Source organism: Crocuta crocuta, unplaced genomic scaffold, assembly GCF_008692635.1.
Source record: "Crocuta crocuta isolate KB4526 unplaced genomic scaffold, BGI_CrCroc_1.0 scaffold332, whole genome shotgun sequence".
In the NCBI taxonomy this organism is placed as follows: domain Eukaryota; kingdom Metazoa; phylum Chordata; class Mammalia; order Carnivora; family Hyaenidae; genus Crocuta; species Crocuta crocuta.
The window spans coordinates 696058-720561 of NW_027532025.1; the positions used below are offsets into that span (position 1 = coordinate 696058).

Consider the following 24504-nt stretch of genomic DNA (forward strand, 5'->3'; position numbering starts at 1 on the left):
TTCGATTGGAAGGCGTTTGGCTTGTCGCTAAGTCCTGGCGGCCTGCGCCACCGAGCGTCGCCCGGGCAGGTCTCGGTTCTCTGTCTCAGGTGAGTAGTTGTGGGGAGAGTCTTGGGGCGCGCAAAGGGCGAGGCTCCTAACGAGGCCCTCAATGTCGTTATAAATGAGACAGCATTCTATGTTTTTGTTTTCGGGAGTTAGTCTTTTCCGTAAAACGGTGGTCATGAGGGTAAAGAGGAAGAAGGTCGGTCATTTAAATTTTAGTGCTGATGATACCGCTCAACGACTGTTTACTCAACATTTACTGTGCCATCGAGCTAGTTACGGGTGAGCGTCCGGAACCGGTAATACGAAATGGAAAAGTACTACTCCAGCTTTGAGGTGCTCAGAGATTATGGATTTAGCAGGCTGCTATGCCGAGGAATACGTGCTGAAAATGGGTCTTTTCCAAACTGCTTTGACGTCCTGGAGGAAAAAGAGCTTCGCTGCACTAACCAGTGTGCTCAAACCGTAAACTGGAAGTTTTCTAGACTCCTTATATCCAGCCACTCATTACCAGCCTCTTGAATATCTCAAATCCTTACAGTTCTCGCCACTTAAGTCGGTAGCTTCCCAGCAGCTCTTCTTTCAATCATGTTACTTTCCAATCCAGTCTCCACGTTTCCAGGCTAGATATAAATCACAGATCTGGTCAGGGCACTAGCCGTTCCTTGCTTTATTTGCCCTCAGGTTTGAGTCTAAACTCCTTCACATGTTTTACAGGGCCCTTCTTGTCTAGCCTTTGCCTACCTCTCTTTGTTTTTCACCAGTCTAGGTCTAGGCTCCAGTCCTACGAGATGTCTTTTTTGAGTTCCTCAAATGCACCATCACCTCTGACCTGCAGACATCTTCTAACCCCATCCCCAACGTAGCCAATTCTTGCACCTTCCTTAAGTCTCAGTTTATTAAGTCTTTTCAGTCAGGAAGCCTTTCCTGACCCTGCAAGATTGGTAGTTACTCTGTAGATAGTTTTAAGTGCCTCCCTCTGCCAAGAATTGCTAAGTACTGGGGCGCCTGGGTGGCTTAGTCGGTTAAGCATCCGACTTTCGCTTAGGTCATGATCTCGCGGTTCGTGGGTTCGAGCCCCGCGTCGGGCTCTGTGCTGACTGCCAGCTCAGAGCGTGGAGCCTGTTTCAGTCTGTGACTCCCTCTCTCTCTGACCCTCCCCTGCTCACGCTCTCGCTCTCTCTCTCATAGAAAAAAAAAAAAAAAAAAAAAAAAAAAAGACTTGCTAAGTACTGAGATTACAATGGTAAACAGGTTAGAGTCTTTACCTAATGAAACTTAAACCTTTTATGCATGGAGTTAAGGATAACAGGGGAACCTGTTGGAGTTAGGTTGCTCTGGGAAGGCCTCCCTGAGGTCTTTTGTTGTTGTTGTTGTTGTTGTAATGTTTTATTTATTTTTGAGAGAGAGACAGAGACAGTGTGAGCAGGGGAGAGTCAGAGAGAGAGGGAGTCACAGAATCTGAAGACAGGCTCCAGGCTCTGAGCTGTCAGCACAGAGCCCCACTCAGGGCTCGAACCCACTAACCTGAGATCATGACCTGAGCTGAAGTCAGAAGCTTAACCGACTGAGCCACCCAGACGCCCCCCTGAGGTCTTAAAAAACAATTCAGCCAAGCAAATTTATTTGAGGATCGACTTACCTTTATTAAATAATTTAGGCAGCATCTTACCTAGCAAGTAGAAGGCAGCTCTGAAGAGTTGTACAAAATGGAAGGTTTTTATAGGAAGGAGAGTGAGACAAGAAAGTTATTACCAAAAAAAAAAAAAGGATTGTTCCAGGCAAGATCCCTTTCCCGGGGGAAGAGCAAGGAGTCTTATACAGATTACCTTTATAGGATGTAGAGAGCCATTGTTGGCACCGATGAGAAAATTTCATTCTGACCAATTAAGACTACATTTTTGGGGGAGGTTGAAACTACCATTAAATTTAGGTATTAAACCCAGGTTTGGGGACTCTGCCTAGATGACTCCATTTGGGGTCTTTGATTTTCTTTTTAACAAAAGAGTTGACACTTTACAAGGCCTAAAAGGTGAGAATGATCCAGCTATGCAGTAGAGAAAAGGAAGAACATTCCAGAGTGAATAGATTGTGCAAAGGCCTAGAGGCAGGAAAGAGCTTGGCATTTGAGTGTTCAAGAACCTAAGAAAAGACCAGTGTTGCTGGAATATATTCAGAAAGAACAGGTGATGAGTTTGGAGAGAGGGGCAGGGACCAGATCATGTTGTAAAAAGTTAATGCAGCAGCAGAAGAAGCAGGAGATGGTGGTTTGGGTTAAGGTGGTGGCAGAATATAAGGGAGGGAAAGTAGAAGATGGTTTTTAGATATGGAAATAGATCCAAGGACATACTGATGATAGGTGGGACTTGAAGGAAAAATATATGAAAGATGACTCCTAGGTATTTGACCTGACTTAAGTAGTTGGAGATTAGTACCATTTGGTGAGATGGAGAAAATTGTAAGAATGTGATGTCTGTCAGATCGGGTGGTGGCCTCCAGATGTGGGGAGATGATCGCATCAAAGCTGGTGGTGCAGCGCAGGTGGTAAAAAGATTCATCCAAGGCAGAACAAAGGAGATAGAAGTTTATTGAATATACCACAAGGGAGCAGTGGGCAGGACAGCAAAGGAGAGACCATCTGCCTCAAGGCAGGGGGAATTGGGGGGACATTTTTAAAGGGGGAAGATGAGGAGGTATGGCTTCAAATGGAATTCTCCCTTTTTGGTAACTGCCTGGTTGTGAGTAGCCTGTTGGTCTGCTAGGGCCTATGGATATCTTGAGGTGGGTCACTTGCCTGTCTGTGTTTAGCCAGGTGGTCACTGTGGGCTTTTTGACCACGTTCCATTGCTCAAGCCTGTTGTCTAAAAATGGCCTCTACAAAGAAGTTTGAGAGGAAACTAAGAATTCAAGCTTTTTACCTATTGAAACTTGAGATGTCAATGAAATATCAAGAATAATTGGCTCTTTGGTAAGCAGTTGAGATATGGAAGTCTAGAGCTTGTAGAGATTGTATGCATGTACCTTTGTGTCACTTCATTAATAGTTACACATTGTCTTAGTCAATAGTTTATAAATTTCTTGAACACTCTGTGTCCTTCCCTATCTGTAACTCTGTGTCCTTCTCTATCCCTAGAATAGTACTGCATCTATCATAAATTTAGTGGACATACTGTGTTGTACTCATTAAGATTTTCTTGGGTAGTGTTTTGAATTTTTTGTTGTTGCTTTGGGTTTTCTCCTTTATTTTAGGTAAGCTCCACACCCAATGTGGAACTTGAACTCAGGATCCTGAGATGAAAAGTTGCATGCTTGGGGTGCCTGGGTGGCTCAGTCAGTTGACCATCGGCTCAGATCATGATCTCACAGTTTGTGAATTCAAGCCCTGAATCTAGCTCGCTGCTGTCAGCACAGAGCCTGCTTCACATCCTGTCTCCCTCTCTCTCTGCCCTTCTCCGACTCAAGCGTGTTATCAAAAATAAATAAATGTTTAAAGAAAAAAAAAAGTTGCACGCTCTACAGACTGAGCCAGCCAGCCTGGCTCTACCTGCCTCTTGGGTAGAATTTTAAAAGTATTTTTCACTGGGATTCCTGAGTGGCTCAGTCAGGTACGTGGACAGTTCTTGATCTCACAGTTCCCGAGTTCGAGCCCCACATCAGGCTTTGTACGGACAGCTTGGAGTCTGCTTGGCACTCTCTCTCTCTCTAAATAAATAAATAAATGAAAAAACAATTATACAAATATTTTTCACCAATATTTCTCCAAACAAAAGAGGTTTTATTTCTTTGTTTTAACTTTCAGTCTCTTGCCTTCTTATCCCTTTCTAGAATTTTCCCGTTACTGTCAATAAATCATTGCTCAAGGACTTGTTGTGACTACTTTTAGAGATATTAGACAAAGAATGCACCCGTGGGCATGAATATTAGATAGTTTTAAGTAAACAACTCAAAATAGCCACCCTTCCCATAGCTGAGACCTCTTGGCCTGTATAATATGAAACAGGAAATCTGAGAGCAGTAAAGTGACAGATTTTCTTGCAAAGCAAAAACAGTTTTGGGAGTTTGAAGGCTGCCCCAAGATGGGCCTCTTTGACAGGAAGATTATTTTGAGTTAAAAAGCAGTCAAAATCCAGCAGTTTCAGGGGCAGCTTTTTACTTTGCCTACGCACTTCTTAGTTCAGGATGACATATACAGTATACCTCGTTTTGCTTGACTGTCTTTGGAATTTCCAGGGCTGTGTGGATTCCTGTATGTATGCCTGTATTAAATTTGATTTTCTTGTTAATCAGTCTCATGTCAATTTGATTCTTAGTCTAGGTAAAAGGACCTTGAATGAGACAGGAATGTGTCCCCAGCAATGTTGAACACTTAATTAAATTTTTCTCCAAGATCTAACATTTAATAAAAATTACTCTGGGACGCCTGGGTGACTCAGTCAGTTAAGCATCTGACTTCGGCTAAGGTCATGATCTGGAGGTTTGTGAGTTCGAGCCCTGCTTTGGGCTTCTCTCTCAGTGCAGAGCCCACCTCAGATCCTCTGTCTCCCTCTCTCTCTGCACCTACCCCACTTGTGTGTTCTCTCTCTCAAAAATAAGTAAACATGTAAAATATATATGTATTCTAGATTTTCTAGTGTAGCCCAAAGGAGAAAAAAACTATGTCAATGTGTGTATATGAATGGGCATGGTTTTTCATATTAAGCTGCCTTCTAGGAAATTGATAGTGAAGGAGGTAAGCTGAAAATTCCCCAGATAATAGATTAGAGCAAAGATTTACAAAGTAATCTGAAAAATACTTTAATGCTCTCAGGCTTTACGATTTAACTATAACCACATTCATCACAAGTGTTGTTCACTGTCAGATGGCCTCAGTGGCTGGCCAGTGATTTTCAAGTCTGGGCAACATAATCTGAGAATTTGTGAGACATACAAATTCTCTGGTCGTCCTCCCAGATTTACTGAGTCAAACTCAAAATGGGCCCAGAAGTCCATTTTATTAGTCCCTCCAGGTGATTTTGATGCACACTAAAGTTTGAGAACCACCTGACTAGTATGAAAAAGGATGGTAATCAATGAGTTATGTATCTGGGCCCTTTGTCAAAACCATCTCTCATGTGAAAAAGATGCATCAGCTGTATTACTCTGATTCCATTAAAATATTTGATTCACCGAATGCCCCTTCTTCAAGCAACATTCTCTTAATTTGGCTTAACATAGTTATACCCAAAAGAAAAAGATGTGTCCCCTGTGATTATAATTTTTCATGGAAAATTAGCAAAGCACATTTGAATATGGTTTATATCTGTATAGAGAGAGCATGTGCACACACGAGGGCTAGGGGCAGAGAGAGGGAGAAAGAGGGGATCCAAGCAGGCTCTGAGCTGCCATCACAGAGCCCAACTCAGAGCTTAAGGCAGCAAACCATGAGATCATGACCTGAGTTGAAACCAAGAGTCAGACTCTCGTGGATGAGCCACCCAGGCGCCCCTCCTTGTTTCTGCTTTTATGTGTGAGAGATTGAGAGGACCCAAGATTTTCTTTGTATGTTATTGCTAAGTTCCCTACCTAGTGGTTTTTTATATTTATTGTATTTTAAGTATAAATGTAATGTATTTTCAAAATACTTTAAACATATAAAGAAAATAAAAATCACCTTAAGTCTGACAATTCTGAAAGTACTTTTTCTTTTTTTTAAATTTATTTATTTTGAGAGAGAGAGTGTGAGGGTCTGCATAAGTGGGGGAGGGGCTAGTGAGAATCCCAAGCAGGCTCCACACTGTCAGAGCGCAGTGTGGGGCTTGATTCAGCTAACCGTGATGTCATGACCCGAGCCAAACTCAAGAGTCAGCCACTTAACTGACTGATGCACCCAGGTGCCTCCAAAATACTTTTCAAAGATTATGTATTTGCCTATTTTCTTTTCAACCCACTACAACAAGCTAAGACTAAAAAAGTCTCCTTGTTATATTTTCTCATAGCATTATGTACTCTCTTTTTAAAAGAGGAAGCATGCAAGCAGGGGAGAGAGGCGGAGGGAGGGAGAGAGAGAGAGAATGAATCCCAAGCAGGCTCCACATTCAGTGAGGAGGACAATGTAGGGCTTGAACCTACAATCCTGGAATCATGACCTGAACTGACATCAAGAGTCAGACACTTAACCAAGTGACCCAGGTGTCCCTAATTTCTTTTATAGAGTTTGCCTTGTTAAAATTCAGTTAAAATTTTTATGTGATTATTGTCTATTTTCCCCATCACTTATATTATCCCCAGTACCTGGTATTTAGCAGCTGCACATTAAAAAAAAAAGTTGCATTGAAATATGGTTTTCTGGCTGTGCTGGAGCTGAAAGAAATGTAACGCTGTATCACCATCCTTCCCAGTACAATCAAGAAGAAAGATAATACCAAAAGTAAGAGGCACTGCATATGAAATTGTTCCCAAGTCTATCATAAGGTTTCATAACTTTAGTATATATTTATTCCTGATGCCTCATTCAGTTCTCCATCTAACATGAATTTACCGCACTACAAGTCAAACAGTAGAGAGATTAAAAAAAAAAATTAGATATAAGTGTCCTGAAGGAAATACTATAAAAACAGCAAAAAGAAATAACTAACAGTGACTGCCTGAAAGGATCTTACTGCATTTTTGTCCACCAGACAATTAATGAGAAGCCTTTTTGCCATTTCTGAAGTTTACCAGGTGAAACATAAATAGTTAAAAATAGTTTAATGACCTTTTTCATTTTGTTCTTAAATTTTCCAGTAATTTGTAAATACTGTCGTTTTTTGGACATTTATTTGATCCAGTAGAAGGCAATACCCTTAAGTAAAGACAATTTAATCAACTTTACTTTTAAAATATAGCAGTTAGTGATTGCAGTTAATTTAGGAATTGCTCCCAAATTTTTCTGCTTGTGTTTGTCATTTGTTGATGAGCTGTCTGTCCAATTAGTAAACATCTTTTCATGTTTTCCCTACAACAGCACAGTGTCCTAGTTATCTTTTAAGGTTTAATCCATTTCCAGTTTGAATTTGTTAACATTTATCTAAGAATATGATTTGATGAATGCCTATATAGTTGTGGTACAATTTTTTTTGGTGAGAGAATCTTTTTTCTTTTTTCTTTTTTTTAAAGTTTATTTATTTTGAGAGAGAGCAAGCAGGAGCAGGGGAGGGGCAGAGAGAGAGAGAGAGACAAAATCCCAAGGAGGGCCAGCACTATTAGCACAGAGCCCATTGTGGGGCCTGAACTTATGAACCGTGAGATCATGACCTGAGCTGAAGTTGGACACTTCACCAACTGAGCCATCTAGAGGCCCCAGAGAATCTTTTTTTTTACGTCTAGAATTAAAAGAGAGAGATTGAGTGGGGGGGTGGGGGGGAGAGAGAAAATCTTAAGCAAGCCCCACATCCACTGCAGAGCTTGATCTTACCATGAGATAATGACCTGAACCAAAATCAAGAGTCAGACACTTAATCGACTGAGCCACCCAAGTGCCCCTAAAATTCTATTTTAGAGCCCTAAAGGAAATAGTTTCTGCTCATATTTTGACCACAACTAAGGGGAACAATGGAAATGAGTATATAACGTGGATTATTAAATAAGTTTTAAGTAAGATATGTGAAACTACTCTGTGCACTCTAATGTATATTCAAGTATAAGATTATTTTATGATTTGGTAAAATTGTGTATTTAGTGGTATATGGTAAAATTGGCTTAGGAAGAGGAAAGCTAAAATCAGGAAGAAAGTTAACAGTTGAAGGGAAGATTGACAGTTTTTGAGCTTCCCTGGGGATATAATGAGATGGTCCCTCCAAGATCTTACACTGGCTTCCAGCAAAAAAACATTAAAACAGGTAAATGTACTATGATGTGATTGATACATGGAAAATTAAAAAGTAGGGTCTTTAACCTGGGAAAGCTTTCTAAAGAAGAAGGCCCCTGAGGAGACTCTTAAAGAAAATAAGCATTAGCCAGGAAAATGAAAGAACATTTTAGACAGAAGAATGAAAAGAAGCAAAGGCAGAAAAATGTAAAACATATTGTAATAGGAGAGTGTTGGGGGGTTGGTAGGAGAACAGGGAGGTGTTCTCTTTAGCATAGATTACTAACACATAATGAGAGAGAGAATCAAGAGAAAAGGTATTAGGGAGAATAAATGGAAATGATTAGAGTAGACAAAATAAATGGTAGGACTATAGAAGTACTGTAGTATAAGATGTAGAAAAAAGAAACGCCATCATCTTTTTGTTAGAAGAGGAAGTTTTTTATAATTTTTAAGTTTATTTGGGAGACAGAGGAGCAAAGAGAGAATCCCAAGCAGGCTCTGTGCTGACAGAGCTGTGCTGACATGGAGTTCTATCCCACTAATCTGAGTGGAAATCAATAGTCAGAAGCTTAATCAACTCAAGACACCAGGTGCCCTAGAGGAAGGCTTTTTAAATGAAAAGGGAAATTCTGTTATATTGCATAAACCTACTCTGACATGAAATTTTTTCTTAAATTGCAAAATTCTGCTTATAGTTTTCTATTCAGTGAATATTGATTAAGAGCATAATACGTTGTGAGCACTGGAGATATATAGTAGAACACAAGATAGACTACATCCCTTTCTTCAAGGAACTTTCAGACTAGTGGGGGTAAAACAAAAATAAGTAAGATGATGTACGCATTTTCATGGCTGGGTATGTCACAAGCAGCATTAGTACAATGAAGGAACAAAATGGGTGATGTCACAGAAGCTAAGAGGAAAGCTGGTGAGTCTACTTGAGATAATTTGGGACTCCCTCGGGGGTAACAAGAGTTACAGATTACTCTTGTCAGAAGTTTCTGGGAAGAGAAATGGTTCAGTGTGTTTGAGGCACAGAAAGGAGGCTAGCATGGACTGAAGCGAAGAGATAAAGGGGGAATGTGGTACATGGTGAGGTCAAGGAGGTAGGGCTAGATGACCAAGAGCTTCATGGGCCAGTGTAAGGAACTGAGGCTTCATTCTTAAATAGCATTTGAGGCAAGTAAGAGACATTTTTCAGAAGGGAGCGGTGCCCCACTTTCTCTCCCATAGCTCACAGATAGGTGTACCACCAAGTTACACTCTACCCCAAACTGGATTTTAGAAATGTAGAGGGAAGATGCGTTTGCTGACCTACATTCTCTCATTTGTTGTGTTGGAAAGGAACTTGAGGTTAGCAGCACTAATTCAGTATTCTGTGATCTTTCTGCCTTCCCCTTGTAGCCCATTTACCTACTCTACTTTGTCCTTAGAGATTGCCATGTGACCTAAGATGACAACCAAATCTGGGACTACATATCTGCCTGTGGTAAAACCTTACTACTCACATATCCTAAGGGTCCCAAAACAAGGATTAACAACAAAGAATTAGCATTAGATTTTTTTCTTTTTTCTGTGCTCCCTTTAATAACATAGGTCAGTGATTTATATAAATCCCTTTATGTTTCATCTTTTTATTTTTAAGTAGGCTCCATGCCCAATATTGGGCTCTAACTCACAACACTGAGATCAAGACTTGCATGCTCTACTGACTGAGCCAGCCAGATGCCCCCATATGCTTCATTGTTACAGTTTTTCGTCTTACTGCCTAGGTGGCAAGATTTTATTTTCACAGAAATATTAACTAACTTCCACTTTGTTTGAATTTGCTGATGCCAGTCACAGAAACAGTTCCACCCATTTTAAGAAATTGAAACCTTTTGCCTTATGTTTACAAGTGAAAATTTATTGATGCAGCTCTATCTTAAACATGCTGTGAATAAGCTAATCAGTTTTAAAAAACTTTTTTTAATTTTATTTATTTTGAGAGAGAGAGAATTGCAAGCAGGCTCTGTGCTGTCAGTGTGGAGCCAGACACAGGGCTTGATCCCATGAACTGCGAGATCCTGATTTCAGCCAGTATCAGGAGTTGGTTGCTCAACCCACTGAGCCACTCAGGTGTCCCAAGCTAATCAATTTTTAAAATTTTGATAAACCAACATTTGAATTTTAAAAAAGAGGGGACTGTTGATATTTTGCTGTTCTGCTTCTCTGAGTGTTTTATATAAAGCTCTTAAAGCACTTTGTACTCTCTTTTGACCATGTAACATTTTTATTTTTCTGTTTGCAGAATCAGAATTAGCTTTTTTTTTTTTCCCCATTAGGCTGTGTAAAATATATACACTGAAATCTAGTAAGGTGATTTTTTTTTTGAGCCAAAAAGAACCATTTACCAATTTAGGTTCCTTAAAAGAATCATATAAGTTTATTTAAGCTCCTTCCTATTAATGGAAGAAGCAAGTTCTTATAGCTCTTTTAAAGATGTGAAAAGGGCTAAATGATATCTTTCCTGATTCCTGGGACGCAGCATTTATTAAAAAACAGAATATTTGTTTGAGCTACTCAGTTTTAAATCTTGTTTTCTTACCATTAATAGTTGTAATTAGGCAGAAATATAAAATGAGTTTTCTAATACATTGGCACTTACCACAAAAGCCATCTATTCGCTTTACAGTGGAGGCTAAGTTGTTTTCCTAAGAGATGAATTATGTACCTACAGTTTAAGATTTGCTATTCATCCATGGCTATTTTGTTTTGCAGGCCACGGTAAGAACACATGAATAGAGGGAGAAGATTTCTTCTTGCCTCAGTTCTTGCTCTCCAGAATTCCAGTTTTATCTATCCATCATGTCAGAAGTGCTTCTCTCGAATAATCCTGGTCTCCAAAAGGTAAAAATAAAGCCTGTGGGGGCACCTGGGTCGTTCAGTCGGTTAAGCATCTGGCTCTTGATTTTGTCTCAGATAATGATCTCACAGTTCATGAGTTCGACCCCTGTGTCAGGCTCTTGTCCTGACAGTGCAGAGCTTGCTTGGGATCCTGTCTTTCCCTCTCTGTCTCTCTGCCCCTCCCCTTCTCCCGCTCTCTCTCTCTCTCAGAATAAATTAACAAACTTAAAAAAAAAAGTAAAGCCTGTAAGCATGAGAGAGAAAATACATGTGTACACTATAGATTTTTTACAGCTCTAGGACAAGTAAAGATTAAATTCATCATACCAGAAATCATCTCAAGAGTGGAAAGGAAACTGTAACTGTGCTAGAGCATTTACAGAAAGGACTTGATGAACCAGCACTATAGGTGAGAAGGAGACATGTGATCTGTTAAGGGAGCCAGCGCATCGGCCTTTAGGCTGGAGAGCAGGGCAGCAGAAGAGGGAGAGCTACCAAGCTCAGATCTCTCTCAGGCTAGGTGGAGCAGTTTGTGTGTGCTTCTGTCTTTTCTGACCTCAAAGCCATGAACAAGACTCAAGCTACTATTCCTTCCTCATGGGCTGACTCTGAGGATGGTCTCTAAGTGTCCTTGGAAGCTTTGGTTCCATGCAAACCAGGTGGTGCCTGATCATCTCCAGATCCTAGGCCCTGTATACAGACATGTACAAGAAGAGCCATGGGAGGAGAAGGCACCTCTGGGAGCAGCCCAGGAGGCACCAAGCATCCAACTCCAGTCTGAATCTCAGCCTAAGAGACAGTCTAAGGAGACCCAGCGCCATTGCGAAACTCAGGAGACCCAGCCTTTCCCAGAGAGTGAAGATGACGCACAGTTCAGGGATAAAGGATCACTGCCACAACCACTTGTTACTAAAGTAAAATCACAGGTATTCTCAGAAAAACTCACCACTGGTACCTCTACTTTTGAAGCTACATCTAAAGTTGAGGGCACTTTAGAGCAGCAACAGAGAAATCCCAAAGTGAAGAGAATGAGGCGGTCCCCTGTCCAGGAGAAATGTTTCAGGCACATGATTTTCACCCACAAGAAAACTCCCACAGGGAAGACCATAAATGTAGTGAATGTGGTAAAGTCTTCATTTATAACTCATACCTTATAATCCACTAGAGAATTCATTCTGGAGAAAAATGCTGTAAGTGTAGTGACTGGGAAAACCTTCCATCAGAAGTCAAACCTCATTCAACATCAGAATTCATACAAGAGGAAACCCTACAAATGTAATGAGTGTAGGAAGTCCTTCAGGTGGAGGGCTCATCTTGTTTGACGTTACAGGATTTATTCGGGGGAGATGTCCTATGAGTGTAATGATGTAGGAAGACCTCAGTTAGAGCTCATATCTAAGTCAGCATCAGAGAATTCACAGTGGAAAGAAACCTTTTTTTTTCTTTTTTAATATTCATGTATTTATTTTTGAGAGGTGGAGTGCAGAGAATCTGAAGCAGGCTCTGTGCTGACCGCAGACAGCCTGATGTGGGGCTTGAACTCAGGAACTGGGAGATCATGACCCAAAGTCGGACACTCAACCGACTGAGCCACCCAGGCGCCCCAAGAAACCTTTTTTTTTTTTTTTAATGTTTTATTTATTTCTAGGAGAGAGAAAGAGAGAGAGAGAGAGACAGCGTGAGCAGGGGAGGGTCAGAGAGAGAGGGAGTTACAGACTCTGAAACAGGCTCCAGGCTCTGAGCTGGCAGTTAGCACAGAGCCCGACGCGGGACCCGAACCCACGAACCGCGAGATCATGACCTAAGTGAAAGTGAAGCTTAACCAACTAAGCCACCCAGGCGCCCCACCAAGAAACCTTTTTTTATGTAAAGAATGTGAGAAAGCTTATAGACGGAGCTCAGAGCTCTTTAGTCATCAGAGAATTCATTCCAGAGAAGAGCCTGCCCAATGTATTAAAGGTGAAAATGCCTACAGACAGAATTATACTTTGTTTAATAAGTTGTAGGACTATGGAGCACCTGGTGGCTCAGTCAGTTGAGTGTCTGACTCTTGATCTCTGCTTAGGTCACCATCTCACAGTTCTTGAGATCAAGCCTTGCATCAGGCTCTGAGCTGACAGCTGCCCCTCCACCACTTACTTGCACTTATTCTCTCCCTCAAAATAAGTAAATAAACATTTTTTAAAAAGTGACAGGACTCAATTACATAAAAGTTAGTTATAATAAGTTCTTTAAAAAAAAAAAATCACCGTATCAGGACATAAGATTTTCTTGGATTGGTTCTTCTGTAAATCCAGAATAGACTTGTCATCTTCTAGTGTTAGAAGGAGGTTTCAAGTTATCTCTGAGTCTTTGCTAAGTACCTACTTTAGAGGAGAAAAATAACTTCTTGAGAGTATATCTCAATCCTGATGAAAATTTTGTCCACTTCTGGGATATCCCTAGAAATAGGGTTTTTTTTTTTTGTTTGCTTATTGTTTATTTTTACATTATACCTAGATTTTTTTTTTTTAAATAAATTCCTTAAGGATAGAAACTGTTAGAATTCTGTGTACCTTTCAGCAGCTTGAATGGTGCTTGACACATAATACTTGATTATGGTACTGAGACACAGGCCTGTTCTACCTGAGAGTCTAAGATTCTTTGATTTTTAAAGTACAGGTGAGGATTAGGGTTGGTGTTTTTTAAGAACACTTACTTTCCTCATAGAGGACATATAGTAAGTACTTAGTAGTATGTAAGTAAAAATAGTATGCCAGCAATATTCTTTCCTTTTTTTTAAAATTTTTTTAATGTTTATTTATTTTTGAGAATGTGAGGAAGGGAAGGGCAGAGATAGAGGGAGACTCAGACGCCGAAGCAGGCTCCAGGCTCTGCTGTCAACACAGAGCGCGTCGTGGGGCTCAAACCGACAATCCATATGATCACGATCTGAGCCGAAGTTGGATGCTCCTGCTCAAGCGACTGAGTGAACAAACAGACTGAGCGCCCCCCTCCCAGCAATATTCTAAATAGTCTGTCTAGTTACCATTCAATAGGGAAGGATTAGCAGTTCCTAAACTCAGAACAACCTCACTTGTGTTATTCATCATTAAATCCTCAGCATCCAGCCCAAGGTCTAGTTCACAGAAAAAGCACAAAAATGTTTGTTGAATGAATGAATGACAATATGATAGTTTCTATAAGTATACTTTACATATTGCAATATGTTATGGTGATTTAAAAGCATAATTCTCTGTAGCCAAACTGCCTGCCTTTTACGGAGCCAAACTCCCAACCCAGCCACTTGAAACTGTAGCCTTGGGCAAGTCACTTGAATTATCTGGGCCTCAAAATGGGGAAGGTAATATCTGCCTCATTGGGTTGTTATAAAGGATGTAATGAATAAATATACCTGAAATGCTTATTTGTGTGATTCATAATCAGTAATCTATACATGTGAAATATTTTTAAAGCTGGTTTTTGGGTTTTTGTTTTTTTGTTTTTGTTTTTTTACCAAGTCATTTCTTTTAAAGATAATCTGCCTCAGGGCACCTAAGTGGCTCTGTTGATGTTAGGTCAGCTCATGATCTCACAGTTCACAAGTTTGAGCCCCCTGGTGGGCTATGTGCTGACAGCTTGGAGCCTGGAGCCTGCTTCCAATTCTGCATATCCCCCTTTCTCTGATGCTCTCCTGCTCGCACTCTGTCTCTCAAAAATACATAAACAGTAACAAAAAAATTTTTTTTAAGATAACCTGCCTCAAAAAATTAAGTTGAACAACAGTGCCATTGTTGCCTCATGAGTCTGGTAATAATAAAAAATAACATTAACAAATGTTTACCATATGTGTAAGTCCTATGCTAGGAGCTTTGTAAGCATTATATTTTTTAATACAACAGGCCTATGAGGTGATGCTATTATTAATGCCAGCCTTCAGAGAAGAAAATTAAAGCTTAGAAAGTTAAATAACTTGCCCCAAATAATACAGCTAGCTAGTTAGTGGCAGAAACATATTCAAGACTAAACAGTCTGGCTGCTGGCTACACTTTATAATTACCATATTGCCTTCCAATTAGCCATGGAATTTGTATCCAGAGTGACATCACTGCCCTCTCTTCCAGAGTTTAAGATGCCCTGGGTTAAGGGAGCTCTGACTAAACCGTTTAGGTACATAAAACCCACAGCAATTGGTCCTTGCATATAGAACTATAGTCCACAGAAATATAACCTATTCTCTCTATATATTATATTGACATTACATAAAATATATATCCCTGTGATTTCCAGTGTGTATCTTCTGCTGTTACTTCTGCTTCCCTTTTTTCTTACTTGGAGTCATTTGTAAGCCAACACAGGAAACAGAAATTCCTCACTCTATTGGGGCACCTGGATGGCTGAGTTGGTTGGGCATCCAACTCTTGATTTCAGCCCAGGTCATGTTCCCAGGGTCATGAAATCCAGTCCCGTGATTGGCTCCACACTGAGCATGGAGCCTGCTTAAGATTCTTTCTTTCTAGGGGCTCCTGGGTGGCTCAGTCAGTCAATTAAGCATCTGACTTCAGCTCAGGTCATTATCTCGCAGTTTGTGGGTTCGAGCCCCATGTCGGGCTCTTTGCCAGCTGCTCAAATTCTGTGTCTCCCTCTCTCTCTGCTCCTCCCCTGCTTATGTTCTGTCTCTGTCTCAAAAATAAATAAACATTAAAAAACAAAAATTCTCTCTTTCTCTTCCTGTGTCCCTATCCCCCACTCACACTGTCTCTCTCCCTCTTAAAGAGAGAGAGAGAAAGAAAAAAAAATCTCTGACTCATTTGCGAAGAGTTTTACATTAGGTCCAAATGCATTAATACATAAGGATAAAGTTAGATGAATGGATTGACACAGAGCCATTTTCAGTGTGGCAAAAAAAAATAATAATTAACACAGATCTAGTGATTAAGAATCCGTAACTTCTTATACAAAGGATTAACCTTTGTTGGAATAGTCACCTTGTGAACTATGGATTTTAAGCTCCCTCTAGTGGCTATCTGGCAACAATCAAAATTATGCAACCATCTCTAACATTATTTTCTGTTTTCATTTTACCACTCATTTTGAAGCCAGATCATTAGAGACATGAAGGAAAAATAAAGTCCTAGGATTAACCATCACCATAAGATGTATTAGGGAGTTATTTTGCTAAATTTAAGAACCTAAAGATGGCTATCAGAGTTGTAAGACCTTGCAAACAACTCAAAAGGAGGGAAACACTAGAGTAGACAGTATCACAGTATTTAATATAATTAGGAGGAGGAAGCAGACTGATAGTTATTAATTTGGCAAGATCTGCACTAGATCCTTTCTTTACTTTCTTTTCTTATATTTTGTCTCATTTTATTCCTTAACCCCATTTATTACAGATTAGAAGATCAAGGTTTAAGGGATTTAGTAACTATCCAAGACCTGACTGCTAGTACATAACAGTAGAGTTACAGCTGACCACAGAACTAGGTACTTTGTATATGAAGATTTTTTAATTATTTCAAGATTATTCTCTTCACAGATATTGTTTTCTTATAAAAGATAGACATTAAACATCAGGTATTCTGTTGGTGTGGTGTTCACTTCATTAACGTTTACTTTGCCTCCCAATTCTGGACTATTATATGCCTCTATTTGTTAATGATAATTTACCCAATAAGAACATCTCTGTTCCTTCCTTCCTCCTTTCCCACTCACTCTCTCTCTCTCTTTTTCCCCTCCTTCTCTCAGTTTTTCTTCAGTGTTCTATCAATTTGGTGCTACTTAATTTAAATCAGTAAAAATAGTTGTTATGAATAGAGATTCAAAAGATGTTGATCTGAAATTGTTTAAGGATATAAGTAATATAAGTACATTTGTACACAAAATATTATTTTTTTAATCTTTTCCAGATTTGTTTCTCATAGTATAAAAAAAAAATAGTGAACATCTTTATCCTTTTTCTCCCCCCTCCGCTCTTTCAGGTTTAATTGTCCAAAATGTGGCTCTACTGGTAAAGCTGAAAATGCCAGTTACAGATATAAACTTTCCTTAAAAGTTGCAGAATCAAGCAAATTGTTTGGCATTACTGTATTTGGAAGCTGTTTAGATGCATTTTTTGGTCTTACAGCCACCGCTTTGCACAGGTAAGAATATTTAAAGTATTTGTTTTCCTAGCTACTCATTTAGTATATCAGTAGAATTTGAAGATACATGTTTTTAAGATAATATGCATTTAGTTAAAATATGATCACTTGACCTCAGATCATCATTTCCTTTAAAAGATAATCAGAGAAAAAGGTATTTATTTTATGATTACACATTGTGATACTAAACCAGGCTCCTTTTAGTTAGGCCATCTGAGTTGTAATTAAAATATTAATTTACAGTAGTCCAATCCAGATTAGAGAAATACAGAATCAGAAAGTAAAATTGTTTCAAACCATTTCAAACTGCAGAAGTGGCTAAAATCCCTTTAGATAAAAGACGCTATTGAGGGAATATTTGCATATCAGAGGTGGAAATGTTGTTGCTCTCATTTGCCTCACATCTTCATCTGCATAGTTTGACCTAATAAGCTATCCTGAGATGTCTGAATGATATATATATAAGCAATTAAAGCTTTTTCTTCCCTTCAGTCTTCTACCCTCTTCCCCTAATCCTTGAGAGAAGAAATCTCGATTTCCTTATAGTTGAGAGCAAACTGGATTGCCAGGGAAGAGAAGAGCCTTGCCTCTGCTTTGAGGACAAGGGCTAGAGATTCCATCACTACTCCTACAGCCACTTTTGGAATAAACATTGGACCTGATTACTAGGAAGGCATCTACTTTATAATACACTTAATCATTTTTTACTTTCTAGGCTATGGGACACTAGAGAGGGAGCAAAATGCCTTGCTTTTTAAAGACACTTTTTTTCCCTCTATGTAACTCAAAAGGTTACACTGCATTTTCAAACTAATTGTTTGTATTTTCTTTATGGCAAATTAAAATTTCAAAGCTTTTCTCATATGTTTTTAATTTTGTTTCCAATCAAGGTACATTCAGGATTGTAATGAAATTTCAGAAACACTGGACAGTGAAGCAATTCAGAACCTATTAACTAAAGCAGTTGAAGTTTGCTTTGTTGGACAAAGCTTTATTTTTGGAGTGACGGTAATTGAAACTAGCTTTTTTTTTTAGTATTCTGTTAACATTTCCATTGTAATAAAATGACTTGAATTTTCCCAGTAATTTTTAGGAGTCATAAATGTGAGGGTCTGTAACATTTTAAATGTATAAAAATACGTTATACATGATCTGTTAAACAACAGTGTGACAACTTCCTTTTTCAAAAGTAAGAAGAGACCAGTTTAGAGCTTTCAGAGCTTTAAAAATCTAAATTTATTAAAATCAGAATAGATAATTTTGTTCTACTATTCGATGTTTATTTCATCTCCAAATTTTGCTTAAATTTTGTAGTAAAATTTTTATCAGCTCTTTAGCTTTTTGATGATATCATCTGTAAAAGGAGGAGGGAACAAACATGGAAAGCAAAGCGTCTGAGTATTGGTTACTTTAATAGGAGTAAGGGGGAAGGATGGCCTTAAATAATTATAAAAGTGATGTAGGAGTTATAAGAATATACTGACTCTGAAGGAATAATTGTTTCTCTCTCATCTGTGCTAAAGGAAACAAATGGAAATTTTACCCACACTGGGTAAGGGCTTCACAAGTGGGAATAGAACATTCCACACAAGTGGGAATAGAACATTCCACAGCTGAACAGTGAGCAAAACCCAAAGTAACAGTAAATCAGGAGCTACAGAGCTTTTTTCCTGTTAGAGTCTTAGATGGTTCTTGTTCTTTTTCTTTTTTTTTTATTCAAGTTTACCTTGAGTTGGGAGACATGTGAGTGGGGGAGGGGCACAGAGAGAGAATCCCAAGCAGGCTCTGCCTTGTCAGTGCAGAAATGATGGGGGTTCACATTCACGAACGGAGAGATCGTTACCTGAACCAAAGTCAAGAGTTGGGCACTTAACCAACTGAGCCACCCAAGCGCCTCTCTTCTCCTCCTCCTCCTCTTCCTCCTCCTCCTCCTTCTCTTTCTCTTTGTCCTTCTCCTGCATCTCCTTCTCCATTTCCATTTCCATCTCCTCCTCCTCTTCCTCTCCTCCTTCCTCCTCCTTCTTCTTTTTTAATGAGTGAGAACATTTCCTTAAACATTCAAAGTTTATGGACACTAATGAGAAATATAATAGTAGGTACTATTTACTGAGCACCTACTATTTGGTAAGCACTATAGTTTTCCATGTGTTATTGATAATACAATAGTCCTGCATATTTACCCTTATTTTATACATGAGAAAACTAAGGTCCAGAGAAGTTAAATAATTTGTCCTAAGCCCCAACACTAGTAAATGTTAGAGCCAGTCCCTTTCCTCCAAGGTCTGTTTCAATTACTTATGCTACTCTGCCTGTAACACTACAGAAATTGAAACTATAGGAGTAGGAAGTGTGATTGTGTCTGTTTTAATCGATTAAGTCCCTGTTTCACCTTTGAGTCAAAGGAAAAAATGTGTATTCTCATTTAAATTCATTTACTTCTTTGACAGAATTTTGGAAACCAACGTGGACAAGGTTCAGATTCCAATAACTTCTTAAAACAACATACTGACCGCGCGAGAGAGGTTAGAGCGCTAGTAGCTTGCCAGATTGTTCTACCAGACCCAGGTGTTGCAGGCTTCACTGTCCTTGACTACTTCCATCAGTTTTTACAGCTTTCTGGTTTCAGGAAAATTCATGATGGCTCCCAGGCACCAAACAGCCCCTTACTTGCTTTAGAACACACAAATAGTGATCTCAGCAGCATATGTGGCTCCGACAGCACTTCTGGTTTCTTCAAGTCCCATGGCAGAGATAATTTTTCAAGATTCTGGCAGGCATCACTTGAACTCACTTACACTCTTTCACACCTAACAGGTGATGATTTTTCAGCTTCAGAACAAAGCCAGGCTGTTGGTACTCTTCACCAGAACAGAAAGTGCATCTCTTTTTCAGAGGCCACTGGTTCCCATAGCTGCCATGATGCCTTTCAGGGTTCTTGGAGCCTTGTTTCATACATGGATAAAAAGAGTACAGCACAGAAGTTGGGTGAAGAACTTGGCTTGCAAGCTTATCAGCCCAGTGTATCCCATAACAGTCATGAAATCGGAATTACTGACTCTAATTTTTTCCCTTTAAAAATGCAAGAGCTCCTGGAGTCAAATAATAAAAAATCCTTCCACAGCACAGTGGAAATTAAAAATCAGTATTCCCAGCGGGAGCTAACATGTCACCAGTATCATGATGTAGATAACTCCCCTAGCCTTCAGAAGAGATCTACATGTTGTGCACCTTCATCACTCAGACTCGAAGAAATAGCTAGTGGTTCCCAGGACTGTGACCCTGAGATTTGGGATGATCTGCCATTCTCTGAAAGCCTGAACGCGTTCCTGTTAGTTATCGAAAGTGAAACTGCTGTACCGCAGACAGATGCCAGTAATAGGAAATGTCCTCTAGATAATGACACCGATAGATTACATGCAGACCACGTCAGGTTATCTGTGGCTTCCCAGAGAACTACTGGAGCCTTGCATACACCACCTATAGCCTTAAGATCATCACAAGCAATAGTCAAAGCAAGCTATAGCAAAGATAACTTCCTTTCCAACTGTGAAGCAAATCCAAGTCCTAGTGTTCAAAAGGAGTCACAGTCAAATAACACAGCAGAGGTTGTCTCTATAAATAGACATGATATTTCTGAATATTTTCCACCAAATGCTTATCTGACAGCTCTGTTTCCATCTTCAAAAGGTTTACGAACAACAGTTACTCTGAAGTCTACCAGAATTCCACTACACAGGGCTGAAATTTCACTTACGTGCACTACTTCAGAGAGTGACCATTCTTGTCTCAGTAGCAAATACTTCAATAGATGTGGAGAAAAATCACTTTTAGAAATGAGTGAAAAGTTGGTAGCTTTGGATTCTAGGAGAGATCATGACGTTGCTGACCTTTGTAACTTAGAAAATAAACAACATTGTAGGTGCCCAAAGAACCAAGATGACAGCTTTACAATTTGCAGGAAGCTTACATATCCTTTAGAAGCTCTTGGCTGTAGTCCAAATACAAGTACAAATGCACTGAAAGAAATGCCTTGTGGACATTTCAGTAATAACTTAACACAGAACTATTCTACTGGTCATGAAAGTAGCTACGATGCTTCTGCTGATCTCTTTGATGATAGCGCTAAAGAAATGGACATTACAACAGAAATTACCAAAAAATCACAGCACATTTTGGTACAGTGGGGAAAATCTTTGGCAGAAAGTCATCATATAGACTCTGATTTTCTGCTGAGGTCAGTTCCTGAGAATTCCAGCAAGTTTTCACAAAAATTGTCTTTCCAAAGTATGTCTGCCTCTCTGTGTCCAAGAACATGCTCTTCTCCACCTCATTGTCAGTCAGATTCAGAATATGATTTTGGAGATAGCCCAGACTTTGTTCCGTGTTCACAGTCAACGCCAGTTGCAGGATTCCACCAAACAAGAATTAATGGGATGGGAGGAGCTTTCAAAAACTTACCTGCCCTTTATTTGGATCTTGATGCTAACTATAAAAAAAGAAAGATTTCCTCTGAAAATGATGCACAGCAAGCCACCCCTAGCTGTCCAAACAATGTAAGGACACCCAGCCAGAAATCCAGAAGTCCTATTTTATCTGGTATTCCACAACCGGATGTTTTCAACAATAGTCCTATTGCAGACTGTCTTGAAACTGACGATGAATGGGTCCCTCCTACCACTAAAAAAGTGTTTCCTTCAGAAATGCTTGGATTCCAAGCCATGAGTCTAAGGAAATACTCTGCTATCTTTGATTCTCCTGATCAGAAAGAGTTACCAAGAAAGAAACTGAAGTGTGTCAAACGAAGAACTGAAAAATGTTTAATTAAAAAGGAGTTAAAGAATATGTTTGCAGCAGGAGTAACAAAACAGAAAACTCTTAAATATAACAGTACGAGTTCAGGCTGGCTTTCCAAAGAGTCCGTTTTGGGACTTGATTCTTGTTCAGAAGTCAAATGTTGCCTTCCATTTTCAGAAAATTGGCCACCTTCTGTGCCTGCGACTAAAAGCAGTTGGTCTCCTGAATTATTTTCATAAGTCACCTGGACCTAATTGCTAAACTTTTAAAAGTAAGTCTGTTTGGAAACTTTTGCCACCCATGGTATGGAAAGCAATCTTACCATTTTGAAAACTTGAACAGAAGCAAACAGAAAATAGGTATCATTGTGCTTTTTAAAATGTAAAGCTATTGTTTGGACACCTGGATAGCACAGTCAGTTAAACATCTGACTATCTTGATTTCCACTCAGGTCATGGTCTCACATTTTGTGAGTTCCAGCCCCACACTGGGCTCTCTGCTGAAGGTGCAGAGCTTGCTTGGGATTCACTGTCTCCCTCTCTCCCTATCCTTCCTGTGCGCACACATGCTCTCTTTGTCAAAAATAAATAAACTTAAAAAAACCCAACAAACATAGTCATTGTTTTTGCCAGCATACATTTGTTCAAACACTTTGGCACTTTATCTTACATTGTTGATTGTTCTTTAGTAATACTGTTAGTTTTCCTTGTTAAAAGTATTTGTTAAGATCACTTGTGCATTCAGAAATAAAGCTTTTGCGAACCAAAACTTAAAGCCTTAACTGGTCTGCTCATCTCAGAAAATGCCTGCTATGTGTTAGAGCCAACTACTGTGCTGAGTTTGTGATACAAAGCTACCAGATCAGTAATCTCAAAAGATTTTAGTCTGCTAGGTAAGACAGACATAGAACATAATTTCAGAACAATGCAGTAAATGCAATGATAGAGATTTTTAATGGGTCCTGAAACATTTATGTTGCTATGGGAGTGTGGCACAGAATTAATTTAACCCAACGACATCTATGGGCTGAGGATAAGAAAAGTCAATAAAAACTTACTATTTTAGAGTTAAATGTGAAACTGTCATTATTTTATTTAGTATTTATTGAATACTGGTCACTGCATACCAGGCCCTGGGCTAGGTGCTAGGAACTCAAAAATGAAAAGCCTGTTCCCTCAGGAAGCTCATGGCCTAGTAAAATAAATGACTAGTAAGCATCTGTTAAGTCCTATAATAGGAGATAAGCTCGAAGAGCTTAGAGGAGCGAAAATGAGTAGTTTCTAGACTCTGTAGCAGCAGCTCAGCTGCACCCTGTGAAATCTTTTACATATGTCTGGTCAGCTTCCTTTGCTATTTGTCACAGTGGCTGTTCCAAATCTTCACTCTTAATACCTCCAACCTACGCTACTCTCTGCCTCCCACATCATGGAGAAGATTGAGACCACTTGGTATTCCCTCAACTTTCCACATTCCTAGCTACCCACGTGTCTGTAGCTGTATTCATCCACAGCTTCTTTAACCCAGAAAATGATACATACCTTCTGTTTAGTGCTAAAGTTTTTATTTGGGCTCTTGATTGTTGTACCCATCTTTCCCGTCTCACTACTGGCTTTTTGGCTCTCCCTCAACCCAACTTTTATTTTGAAAATATATAAACAGAAGTTGGGAGAATAGTCAAATCAATTTTAAGATTTTGCCTATTCTCTATCATAGTCCTTGCTACCTCCCTGCTAAGGGAGGACTTTAAAAAATAGTCACGGTCAACTTTCACACCATTCACTGTTCAACCTGCTGCAATCTGTCTCTCTTCCAAATCCAATGGATTTGTCCTTTTTAAGAGAATCCCAAAGCAGGTGTCAGACGCTCAACAGAGCCACCAAGGTCCCCCAACCTTGTCATTACTTATTTTATGTGATCTCTTTGCACTTCCCCCTTTTCCAAGTTACTATTCTCATGGTTTCTGGTTTTGCCTAGTTTCTGCTCCTCTTTGACCAGGGTTCCCTCCAGGGCAGATCTTTTTTTGCAGGGTTCTCATCTATAAATGATTTTAAAATGTATTATGAAATTCATGGGCCCACATAAGGTAAAGTGGTTTGTCAATAGATTTAGAATATTGAATAGAGAAAAAGTACATGTTTTTTGTTCAATCAGTGCCCGTAAGGATTCTTTATAATCTGTTTCCCCACTGCAATAAAAGAATGGTAGTGCAATTACTCACAATGCTATGACTCATAAGAACCTGTCTATATTGAGCTATATGGATCTTTCCTCTAGAGTTCTCTAATACCATCCATCTAATGCTCATTACATCATTACTTAGGATGCTGTATCCATTGTGCCACTGAATACTGGCTTCCAGGGACTCTATCAAAGATTGCTGTGCTTCACTGATGATTACCAAAAATGCAAGTCTTACCCAGAATATGCAGGAAAATGAATAATGTTTCATTTTCTGGTCATATTATATTTACCATTTGGACTTTTATAGCATAAATATAAAACACATATTCCCACCATGTCTTCTTTTGAACTTTTTAGGCTGTAATTATTGCATTCCTAGACTGTGATCTCTGACCACACCCAGGAAGAATAGGCCAGAGGCCCCAGAAATGGAACAAGAAGCATTTCATTGGTACAAGGAATGTCCATAATCTCCATCAGTATGGTTTAAGTCCAGACACCACAAGGTCAATATCAATCGAAACAAAAGGACATTGATTAGAAGGGACAATTGGCATTGTGGAGCAATAGTCTTAAAAGGCCTCAGATGAGAAGGGGCCCAGCACAAGGTGCGAAACCTGCAAAGGGGTAGGGGTGACCCCTAGT

At 39.4% G+C, this 24504-nt stretch overlaps 1 protein-coding gene and 1 pseudogene across 2 annotated transcripts; both read left to right on the top strand.

Annotated features, from left to right (window-relative positions):
- Window positions 1-16: 16 nt before the first annotated feature.
- DDIAS (DNA damage induced apoptosis suppressor) lies at window positions 17-22714 on the top strand. Of its 2 annotated transcripts, none has more exons than XM_077776196.1 (5): window positions 17-89; window positions 10634-10762; window positions 16723-16884; window positions 17775-17892; window positions 19332-22714. In XM_077776196.1, exons 2-5 carry the CDS (start codon window positions 10650-10652, stop codon window positions 21915-21917), a joined length of 2979 nt encoding a protein of 992 aa, XP_077632322.1. In that variant the 5' UTR covers window positions 17-89; window positions 10634-10649; the 3' UTR covers window positions 21918-22714. The 2 variants fall into 2 exon arrangements, with proteins under 2 accessions (XP_077632322.1, XP_077632323.1); XM_077776197.1 differs by lacking the exon at window positions 17-89 and adding an exon at window positions 9341-9362.
- On the top strand, window positions 11012-12765 carry LOC144241651 (uncharacterized; annotated as a pseudogene).
- Window positions 22715-24504: the final 1790 nt, after the last annotated feature.

Excerpts from the sequence above, each read along its gene's own strand:
- DDIAS (XM_077776196.1), top strand. The coding sequence starts at position 10,650 with ATGAATAGAGGGAGAAGATTTCTTCTTGCCTCAGTTCTTGCTCTCCAG. Across the intron at positions 16,885-17,774 it reads ACAGCCACCGCTTTGCACAG|GTACATTCAGGATTGTAATG; the intron begins GTAAGAATATTT and ends TTTCCAATCAAG. Across the intron at positions 17,893-19,331 it reads GCTTTATTTTTGGAGTGACG|AATTTTGGAAACCAACGTGG; the intron begins GTAATTGAAACT and ends CTTCTTTGACAG.